Raw genomic sequence first — 12,584 nt, 5'->3', positions numbered from 1 at the left:
GCATAATATGTTAAATATTTTAGAAACAGAAGAATATTTTGGATCTAATATCCATTATGGTTTAATTGAATTTTAACAACTAACCAATACCATTTACAATTTGTATTCTTAGTTCAATGAAATCAAATAAATGCTCTATTTATGCCGGATCTTAACAACCTACCTCCAACCCTCGCCACTGTTACCACCATAATAAATGACGACAGTAAAAAAAATATTTGGCTAAAAAATAAAATAAAGAATTTTTTTATTCAACAAATAAATCATAAGATACTTTACACACTTCTGAGAAATATATTATATGTACTTATAAGATTTTTGTTGCATTAATTTTGTTTGTTTAAATATAATAAAATAGGTACTTAAGTGTGTACTTACAAATTTTGCATTCAATTTGAGATTAAATATGAAAAATTCTAAGTCTGCCCAAGGGTGGCACTTTGTCCAGAGACGTTAATACCGCTCCCTAACTGTTATGATATACGAAACCCTGTTTAGTCCTTCTGTACTTTAAAAATATATTTATTTTATTTTTTATTAATTTCAGACGAGGAAACGGAAGCCGAAAGGAAGCTCCAAAGCCGAGAGAGGAAGCAGTACCTCCACGAGTTCTAACCTCGTTCCTGCTTGCAACATTAAAACAGAGCCTACTGGTATGTTCAATCAACATTGATTGGTTTTTAAATTTAAATTGTTAATCGTTACGTCACAAAATTTATGGTGTGAGAGTCGAACCGGGAACCGTACGTTAATTACGGTTAACATGCTATACTATTTTAATTAAAATTTGAACCTTCAGTAGCATAGGTGTTAGTAATAGTAATTTCATTTCAATAGTATGACACGGAGGGAATAGGACAACTGGACGCCAGGACAATTACACGTCTACAGAACGTAGACGAGGAATTTTAATCAGTTTCTATCTACTACTTAGTAGTTTTAATTCATTTCACTGTTAACATTTTTTTTATTGCAGATTGAGAGTTATCATGCATAAGGCTTCATATAAAATAAAAAACTCTTTTTTCGTTGGAACTTAAACATATCCTCACTGTTCTGGCAGAAGACACTCAAAAAAATGACATATTGAGTTAGTTATACCAAAATGTTCCTTATTTCAAACATTACCGTCTGGAAACCTTCTTAATAAATAAACAGTCTTTATTTTAAAGTCATCCTTTTTACGATCGCTTAATAAACTCACATGATAGACCAATTCAAAAATTTTTACAACTTCAAAGTCAAATTACTCAAAACTAGTATTCTCCAGTTAGTGTGTTCTGCCAGAACAGAGACGATATGCACGATTAAATCATTATTTACGTGTGCATATTTAAATTCTCACCAACTTTTAAATCATAATATAATAATTTAAATATAAATATAAATAAATATATTTTTTAAAGTACCTATAAGTACCTAACGTCTATTTAATTTCGAATTGCATAGCGTCCAATTGTCCCGGCGCCGAATCGTCATAGACCCGACACGGATGACTCAATTTAAGTATATTAAACTATGAAGTTTTCATCATATCTATAGAGATTTGACTACCTTATACCTGATAGAGTGAGCCTAAGGGGTAAGACAGTAGGGTTACATGTAAATTGTACATAAAACATTTCACCGTGGCACAGTTCGTCGTGAGCTTTCTTATCGGAAAGAGATGAATATTTTATACTATACAGTCTCCAATTTTATTAGATTCAGTATGAACATTAATTCCATTTTCATAGCTGATTTTAGCAAAATTCACGAATTCAAGAATGAAAACCTAACCTAACCTAACAAATAATCTAGTATATCGGCTATTTTCAAAATTTGTTTACTGCTGGCTTCCTGTAAAGTGTAAACCATAAAGAACCGTGTTTTACTCAGACATGAAGACATGAATTTTATATCAGTACTATCGACCCAAAGAAGTTGGACGGTCTTTAATATATGGCCATATATTTCCGATACACCATTTCACAGTGAAGTGTGACACGGCGAACTGCTTACGTACAAGTTTCCGGATACGAAACAGTAGCGCTTTATGAAAAAGTTCCAAAATCTTTAAAAAAAAATTACAATATGTAAGTATATGAAAAACAATCAAACGATGAAACAGTTTAAGACCCAATTATGGTTAATTGTAAGGGGTAGTCTAAGGCTATCAGTGTTTCAGACCCTTACGTACCTGCTGAAAATCACCAGAGATCGGAACAGAATAATTTAATTATATGATTTGGAAAAGTGGTGTTGGTTAATTGAAGACAAAAAAAAATCGTTATCAAGGTTTTTCTAAGAGACAAGGATGTTAACCACTTGATCAACCTATTAGGTCCAAAGACACGTTGAAATACAACATGTGAATTTGGCAGACTTGGGATTCGAACCCGGAATGCACAACATTATAGCCCCGATGCGTAATCGCTCGGACATCATGGACAATATAATTGACTCACATTTAGTTTTATTCGTAATAATATCGACCGTATTTAGGAAAAAGGGTGTAACCCTCACAGATTTTTTTTACAGGAAGGGCAAAAAGGGTTTTTTTTAATGATTTTAATTTAATATAAAAAAATAGGCATAGACATTGGGTGCATAATGATTGATGATTTGGTGTAATATATTTTCGATCTAATAATAATTAAAGTTATTACAGAAAAATCATTAAAATTGAGGGTAATTGCTTTTTTCCTCAAATTAAAACTTAATTAAAGCTCAATTAAAACCTGAATTTAGTTGATAATTCGGCATTTGCGGCTTACATCGTTTTTATAGAACGCGTATTTAGTTATATACATTTTTAATATCTAATAAAAGTACTTTTCGAAAAATCGAGGGTTACGCCCCTTTTCCTAAACACAGTCGATATGGTTGTTATAATTAAAACATAGATTCTCAAAACCCTTGAGATTAAAAAAAAATACAACTTTCCTTTCGTTTTATAGTATCCGATGCCTACACGGAAATGCGCAACCTTCAAAGCCACGTAGACAGCGGAGCTTATCCCAACTATGGATCCCGATCATATGTGTCCGCCACGTCGCCAAGAGTTCTCCAGTACTACGAGTCGCCCCACCAACAACACCAGAACGATCACGAGAGAGAAATTCAGGAGACTCCCTCACCGCAACATCCTCACCAAGATCACCAGCATTTGAGGCAGAGTGTCTCTCCCCAAGAAGACAACAACAACCATATCGATCTATCGAACGCTACTTTATCCACTTTGGAGAATTCTCCCCACATTGTTCAAGCATCTCATCAATTGCACCAAAGACTAATGCATGACAACAATCACCTCAATAATGTGATACATGACGGAGGAAGTCATCATCTGATATCAGGAGTTGTTTTAAATAACAACGTCTTAGCCGTTAAAGACGCCATGTCTTCGGTTCATAGCAACGGTGGTGTTCTGCATCACCAAAACCATCACCAACCGGTTCTTGTAATGCACGGAAATATTGGACATCACGGTTCCATGCATGATGATTCTGTCTCTGGGCATCATTCAATTCTTGGTGAGGACCTCGAAGATGAATTAGAAGACCACGCCAGGGATGAAAGACACTCTTTGATTCATCATGGTCACCATTCTTCAAATAGTTCACCAGGAGAACACGTCGGTATGGAACGGCCTACTGTGGTTTCACTAAGCAGTTAAACGACTATCTGTTTAACTAACTAACTAACCCAAAATCTTTAACCAAAATAAATAAATTTTATTTTGTTAAGTGGAAGACTGTAATTATTAACAATAAGTTTATCGATTGAATTAGTGTTTAGTAGAAATGAATTGTTGGTTACAGCCATTTTGGTATATGAACGAAAATAATGAACTGGTTTCTTGTACTTCAACATTTTTGAGTTTACTTGAAAAAATATTTAGTAATAGTGTTTTATTAAAATATTCACTATTTTTATATTATTACAATTTAATAATTTATAAGACATTTTCACAATATAATAAAAATCTGAAAATAATTATCATTAGGTACCTATTGATTGTTGTGATGATGGATTCTAAACTCGAATAAAATCAAAATTATTAGAAATAATTTTCACAATTTTTTTTAAAGTTTTGTTTTGAATATTATAAATATCAAAATAATCTGTAATGAATATTACTTGCACTGTCTACCACATAGATTCAGCACAGATTTTGTTATAAAAAGCATACACAGTTTCACAAAAATAAAACCAAGTAGGTCACTTTTTTGTATTTATTTTTTTTCGTTTATTATGTTTCCAAAAGGTCTTTCCATGCCGATTTGCTATTTTATAATAATGCGTTTGTTAAATACTATTTAATATTGATGAGTTCAAATACAATGTTTTTTTTAGATATTGAGCCATTAATTTATAAGAATATTGTTATAGCAATAAAAAAATAATAATATATAATTTATTAAGCATATAAAAATGAATTTGACTTATTAGAAGAGAAAAAAAAAAGATTTTTTTCAATACTTATTGTAGACTGAGTATAGTCATTCCAAAATTTTTGTTTAATTTCAATTCAAATTGCATTTCAATTGTTTTTTTAAATCAGTAGGTACTCAAAAGAATACCTAATTGAGATGCTGAGAGGAACTATTATAAGTGACATATACTTGAAAAAATGTGTTTGAAGCCACTTTTACATCACCAAACATAATATTTTTTCTAATGGATTTTTGTACTTACTATTTCATTTGAGTCGTTTTTGCGACCTGGGTTTCGCATGTACACAGTGCCTGAAGATGCCATAAGGCGAAACCCGGGTCGCAAAAAACGATTCAAATGGAATAGTACAAAACTTAAAATCATTAGAATTTAAATTCAAATTCCATCAAGTATCATCGGTCGATAGTATTAATATTGTAATATTTTTTATTGATACAGGATTAAAAATATTACCTATGAATATTGTACAAAAAGCTTTGCACGAAAATTCGATTATATCTTTTATTTTATCCAATTGACATTAAATTTTTAAAAATATTTTAAAAATAATTAAAACATTAAAAATATTAATATTTTATATTGGGGTAGTAATAATGAATTGTTCGAGAATAATACTTCATTTATGGAATGTGAAAATAGGTAGATATATAAAAATCACATAATTATTAATAACTTTGAAGTCGATTTTCTCAATGCACTTATATCCATTCTATCCTCAGCACCTTAATTGTCTACATATCTACATTATCAGTGGATAATTATGAATTATAACTATTATAAGACTGTAGAGAAACTATTCCACCGCTGATTGGTGGATTTGCGCGTAGAAAAAAAATATTATTTCATTGCCAAAATTATTAATTAAATTGTTCAATTAAATAGTTTATAATGAATATATTAAAGTAATTAGGGGTTGTCCATATATGACTTTACATGATTTTCGGTATTTTTAACCCTTTAACCTATCACAAAATCATACTTACATCATAATTACTATAACATTATGTTTAGTTGCCTTTGTGATGTTCCATCCCCAACACCCCCTATCTATCCTCTTTGTTATAAATCATTATATTTTATCATACCTCCCCCACCACCCTTAGACCGTCGTGTCATATACGGACGAAACCTTAATGCTGAAAATTGTACAATTTATTGTATAGGAATATTTTAAATTATTATAATAGGTAGGAACATTGATATTTTTAAATAGTTAAAAAAAATAGACACCAACCTATGTTTTATGATGCTTATATTAATGAATTTTTAAAAAATGTTTGCTTGTAAGTGAAATACATTTTTTTTTTAATAATTGGTACATATTCGATTTATTTGAATTAAGAACATTTATATTATAAATAGGTAGTTATTATTTTGGTTGCATTTAACTAGGGTTTCAAATTTTTAATTATATTTTAAACTAGGGTTAAAGTAAGTACAATAAAGAGTTACTATTACATAATAGACTATAAAAAAAAATTAAAAATGATATTTTTCAATACTTCGCGATATCAAAGACTTTTACAATAATGAATTCCTCAATTTATTTACGATAGATTTTAATACATTATTTAAATTTTAAACTATTAAAAGAATATTACTGTAATCATATTGTAGATGTAGATAGTTATTTTTATTTTGTAAATAGTACCTATGTAGTAATAATTCATGGCTTTTTAGTATAACAAAATATTAGAAATTTATGTATTTTTATAAATTTATCTAGTTATATTATAAAGCTTATTAGTTATATGGACCATATCTTGATTTTTTTACATGACAAAATTTCACTTTAATACTTACACAATATAATCATCCAATTTCTAGCTTGTTTAAAAGGAAAAAATACTTTTTATTTTAAATTACAGTAATCAGTTCAGAAAAATGGATGTAGATTGTAGAGTTTAGGTCTCTTTTCGGTGGTAATTATTATATTTTAAACAGTGGCGAATGGTGGAGGTAGGCTGTTGAGATCCGCCATAAATGGTGCACACTAAACTTTGTCAGTCATACATGTACATATTTGTTTTCATTAAAATTACAATTTAGAGTGTAGGTTAGTTTTTAAAATTCAATTAAACCATCCGAAAACCAAGCCATAGTAGATAATAGTCAAAAAACACTCGTCTATCTATAAAATATATAAATTATGCAATTAAATCATTTTTAAATTTGAATATTTTATAGGTAGAATAATATTTTGTATCTATTATGGTTTGGTGTAGCTAGGGGCTTAAAGAATTAAAAAAAATTAACCAACAATATTTGTAATATGTATTCTTAATCCAATGATAACAAATAAGTATGAATAAAAAAGTGTGCACAATATTGTCATATCGCCCAAAATATATCAAAACTATTATGGTTTGGTTTAGGCTGGGTTTAATTGATTTTAAAAAACTAACTAATACTACCTGTAAATAGTAGTCTTAGTTCAATGAATGTATGACTAACAATGTGTGCACTTTTTATGTCGAATCTTAACAGCCTACCTCTATCTTCGCTTCTGATTTTTAATTATGACGCATTTACATCCACTATGCATTCCAAAAAAACCTTGAATATAATATTTTGATTCAATGTTATGTAAACTCGATTATATCAAAACTGATGAATAACTGATGATTAATATTTTAACTTTCAACATGGGCTGATGCTATTTATGCAAGTGGTTTTATTTGTTAATCTTTTTTTGTGAATCTCAAAATGGACATAAGATCATTTGCTTCTCATTACAGAATTATACACTAGATATTTCCAATTTTGGATTTATCAATATTATGTAAATAAATTAATGACTATTATCTGAAAAATTTGTAGAATTTAATTTAATATAATTTTTAAACTGTTTAATAATTAATGTATTTTTTTATATTTTTTTCTGTTAAATTCATTCATTTGAATTGTCATTCCACTTTAGATTAGAATGCAAGTTTGAGAATGATTGTACCATAAAAAGTGTGAGATTTAAATTTTTTGTGTTTATTAAATATCAATAATTTTAACTGCAGAAATATTATGTAAAATGTATTTACTGATACCATGGTTGTTTTGTCTATATATTAATATTATAAAACATCTCTCATATATGCTTACATATTATTTTTAATACAATTGAACTGCTTCATACGTTAATATATTAGCGACATGCCAAAAATAATATGTAATTCTTTCTTTTAAAAAACCAACATCAACTTTTATAAATATTTAATATTCTCCAAAAGATCTTTTAAGTAGGGAATTTAGATGTGATTAAATTGATCTTAACCGATGTTAATAAATTCCGTCTGTTTCGGTGATGTCGCCTTTAGTTACCATACGAAATTCACAATATTACAGTAGGTAAAAAGAAAATCCTTTTTTTGGCAACATAAATAAGTATAATAATCATTATTTGATATTTGTTTTATTTATAAAATGATCAAGAGAGATCTTAAGAGTATTTCCATACATTCTTATAGCTTACAAATATTGAATATGTCTCTCTTTTGTTCCTAATAGAATTGCAATGTGTATTTGTAATTTATGACAGGTAAATAAATTCTGATGTATTTACTGGATAATACAATCGATTTTTAAAATAAAAACATTTTCATTTGATGTAATATTGATGATTTAAGGAATAGCTTATACCTATACGAAGATGACAAATTGCATACTAACTTAAATATTTCACAGTTTAATACATTTACTGCTGAGCTACTAATTACCCCTCAATTACCCCAATTGGATAACATGCTAATGACCTCTAATGGCCTTGGGACAGGCGCGGTGAGCGCACCGAACGAATTAATGGAATGGGTAAACTAAGGTGCCATTACAGTAATGGGAGTGGTGCAGTTTTATATTTATATAGATATTATTATAAAAATATTATATAAATAAATTAAAATAATTATTTTAAATATATTGCAGAGGCGGCTAGTAACCAAAGTAGAATAAAATATTATTAGGTAATTATTATTAATATGATTACTTACTATAATTTCCTTAATTTTTTTTTAATTGATAATAAAGATTTGATCTCAGAACAGTGTTCTGTTTTATCGATGTAACACTGAGAAAGTCATTTTTCTAAATACATATACTTATAGAGAAAACAATATTTACTTATCATGACATCGACTTTTTGTTTCATACAAATTAATTTAATATTTTTAATGTTACTTTCAATTTATATTAAAACTGATTATTGTTATATTTTTTGACTAAGTACCCAAACAATAATACAATGACATACTTAATAATACTTGGAAAAAAAGCCATTATAGAAAATTTTAAGTTTTATAAACAAATTTGATCTCTATTTTGTAAGTAAGAAAATCATTCTTTTAGTACATTCATGTTAAAAGCATTCTGCAAAAAAAAACACTCAGTACCTATGATAATGCCTCTTTTATAAAAGTACAAAAATTAAGTCATAAATCATGCATATAAAACAGAAAAATACCAAACATGGTTATACCTATTAATGTAATATTTTTTTCTGATTTGTGGGTTAATATAGATTTAAAATTTTTGTTGTAAAGTCTGTTCACCTTTGCTATGTCAAAACATAATCATGTTAATCCCATTTAGTAGCAAACCAGATAATACAATACATTCCTTACAGAGCATCATTGAAATTATTTTGTTACTTCTAATAGGTACCTACCTACCTCTGTAATATTTTTTTTTATTAGTTACACACATTTATATAAAATATTTAAATCATTCTTGATTAATTAATTAAAAATATTTGTCATGTGAATGATTATAAATGTAGGTAGGTCTATATTACCGAGTTTATACACATGCCAGATCATACAAATCTTCAAAATTTTTTCATTTATTAATTTAATAACACTTAATTGAAGAAGCTTGAAGTGACAATACCTAATTTTTCCCATCATTTTTTATTGCAACGTTTTTATTGGCTCGTATTCTTGTTTGTCCGGTGGTTGTTTGTCCTGTAAAATCCAGTCTTTCAATCGATTTTTAACTAACATAAAACTTAACTTTTAACTAAACTTTTAGAATATATCAGAACACGATGCCAATGCATTCTTTTAATACTTTTAGCCACCATTTAAGCAGAATTCTGTTTTATATGGAAAGCTATTTCAGAAAAATCCGTAAAAAGTAAAAGACTATTATTGGTTGCTAATCGGGTAGTCCTAGCAACTAAATTATTAATATATACGTGCGTTAGTATGGAAATCAAAATAAAATGTCAAAATGACATTTCAGTATTCTATATTTTTGTATGTTTGTTTTTTATTTACTTCATATCAAGTACAAGTTTGAGCATATTGAGCATAATAATTCAACAGAAAATTTAAAAACGTTGTGTATAAAAAGTTCTTTTTATATTGTAATTAGATATTTCATTTGTATTTAAAATTATAGGGTAAAATGAAATTCATTATGTAGGTAGGTACCCATTTTTACGTTGTTAATGATATTAATTATATCACTCAATCCGTTGAAACATTATCAATATAGGTGCAAACAGAAGAATGAAAGCATTTTAATGTGTAATTTCAATAATTGATTTTTTTAACCTCGCTTTATTTTGAATTACTTTTTCTAAAAAAACAATGAACAGACTTTATTATATAATATATCCTGTTATATTATTATGTACAATACTTATTATAATATATACTATTAGGTTATTAGTTATAGGTAATATAATAAATAAACATTTTCCTCCATTTACTTGTAAATACATTCCAGTGTAAACACTAGAAAAGACATTTAAATATTGTAAATAAAAAAATATTTCAACCATGCACATATTCTTGTCATATGTAGGTAGGTAGACACTATTATGTTAATCTTAAAATATAATAAAAAGTTTTTGATGAAAAATATACCTGTTTTATTATTTTTATCGAAATTATACTTTTTTGGCTTCATATTATGGACATTGCAAATTAAAGGTTTAAGACGTTCACAACATGACATGAAACATTATTATAAAGAAGAAAAGTAATAAAAATTAAAATATAAACAGAGAACATAATATAAACACACAAAAGCAGTGAAAATACAATTATACATCTATAGAAATTCAAAGAAGTACACCGAGTTTGCTAAGGAGACCCTATTTTAAGAATTTATAAAATAGCGTCCACCTAAACTCACTCTCACGCAAGTGGAATACCTATATCAACACCCGAAGCAATTTGGTTGAACATAGTTCTCACCCTCCCAATTGGAATTACCAGTGGCAGGTTGGTTCTGCACCTCGGGAGAATAAACAACTGATGCTCTCTATTTCTAAGATAGTTGTCAGGGACACACAGGTCAACACTGCCCATTTATACCTCGTATAAGTCGAAAAAATACGTAGCTAAATAAACATCTCTTCTAAATTGCAGACTGCAGTATGTAAGTATACCTAAGAGGAAGTCAGTTGGATACAGCCACGGATAGTATCCATACAACCTCAAGTAAATTAGACTCGAGAATTTATATATTTATACAGTGTCGTAGCAAAGGGTTTGCGAGTGGGGTAGCTATCTCGGGCGCAGTCTTATTAGGGGCGCACACATGGGGTTTTGTTGAAGGTGCAAAAACAATAATTATCGTTAATTGAACTAGCAGTGGCGAAGTCTCCGAACTAGGCAATTATTTAAAGCTTATTTTCTGAAGAAAAATATTTTTAATTGCATATTAACCTATTTAAATAATAACTTGATTATATTATGTTCTACAAAAATAATTTAATTTGTCAACGACATCAGACAACGCTGTCGTATATGTAGATATATATTATTTTGAATATATACAGAACCAGAGGTCAAAGTTTAAAAAAAATACAACAGCGCCATCTCTCTTCAGCTATTGTATTATCGGATTGTTATGCTAAGAATGTCAGATTTTTTTTGTATGGTCTTGGATGGATTGTTCAATTAGTAAAGCACATTGGCACGAATCCAGTAGATGCTGGTTCGAGTCTTGCTGGGCGTCTTATCTGATGTTCAAATTTTGTACTCAATTAGAATTTATATTTTGTTGGTTTTGTGACGTCACATTTATTAGAACCTTCCCTGAGTGACCTGACGCCTTTGTCAGAAATCATCACATTGTATAGAATCCTCTCCTTATAAGAATGTGATATATGGACCACCCTTAATTATACTGCTCTATTGATGGTGTTGTTTAAAAGTTAAATCTGCTCTTCTCTAAGTGTTGATTGTCTATTATCTCTCACAATATCTTTAAACAATACATCTTGCATCAGTAAGACAATGATTATTTGCTAAATTAAACTAAATGATTATTTTTTTAAATAATATAACTCAGAAAAGCATGTATCATTGTTTACACGATCTCTACGCTTTGTAGCAAATCGCTACGCCATGGCGTAGACCGTAGACCCTTCGAAGCAATTGGACGTTTAAATGGTCTAACATACTATTATTATGCTGACCAACGTAGAGAATTTTAGGACTCTGCATACTGTAATTTGAATAAAGAATATTATTCCATTACATCAGTGTTTCTCAAATGGTCCGCGGGATAAATTAAATTCCACGAAAAAAAAAACACTTTCCTGATCTGTACAAATTCAGTTATTTATGCTTGCTAACAATTTAACAAACTATTTCTTTTATTCGATGAATAATTCGCAAGATTCGAGGATATTACATTCGTTATAGTAATCTAGTGATTCTCAACGTGGGGCGTACGCCCCACCGGGGGGCAATTTGAATATTTTGGGGGGCAAAAAGGTCATCTTGGATTGAAGATGAAACATAACACAAGGTCGCACTAATTTCCTTCCGAATTGTACATGTAACATACACAGAACAGATAATAAATAGAGGTTCTAGGACGATTTGGCACCGGGACAACTGGACGCCACGGAATTCGAAAATAAATAGACGTTAGGTACTTATAGGTACTTAAATATGTAATATTATTATTTATATTTAAATGATTATATTATGATTTAATAGCTGGTTAGAATGTAAATATGCAGACGTATATAATGGTTTAATCGTGCATATGTTTAAGTTCCAACGAAAAAAGTGTTTTTTATTTTATATAAAGCCTTAGTCATGGTAATTCTCAATCCGCAATAAAGAATACATTATGTTAAGAGTAAAATGAATTAAAACTACTACGTAGTAGATAGAAACTGATTAAAATAC

The 12,584-nt window shown here is 28.9% G+C and overlaps 1 protein-coding gene across 9 annotated transcripts in view; it reads left to right on the top strand.

The window, feature by feature from the left end:
• Nucleotides 1-3,797, top strand: part of LOC147069268 (uncharacterized) — a 171,959-nt gene extending 168,162 nt beyond the window's left edge. For all 9 annotated transcript variants that reach the window (XM_085951137.1, XM_085951135.1, XM_085951136.1 and 6 more), the window contains 2 exons: nucleotides 548-653; nucleotides 2,940-3,797. In XM_085951137.1, the coding sequence (XP_085807263.1) occupies nucleotides 548-653; nucleotides 2,940-3,658 (825 nt within the window). In that variant the 3' untranslated portion in view covers nucleotides 3,659-3,797. The remainder of the gene's footprint in view (nucleotides 1-547; nucleotides 654-2,939) is intronic.
• Nucleotides 3,798-12,584: the final 8,787 nt, after the last annotated feature.

This window comes from Rhyacophila brunnea, unplaced genomic scaffold (genome assembly GCF_057557595.1).
Source record: "Rhyacophila brunnea isolate RB1 unplaced genomic scaffold, BYU_Rbru_1.0 scaffold_24, whole genome shotgun sequence".
Taxonomy (NCBI): Eukaryota; Metazoa; Arthropoda; class Insecta; order Trichoptera; family Rhyacophilidae; genus Rhyacophila; species Rhyacophila brunnea.
This window is presented reverse-complemented; position numbering and strand designations above follow the sequence as displayed.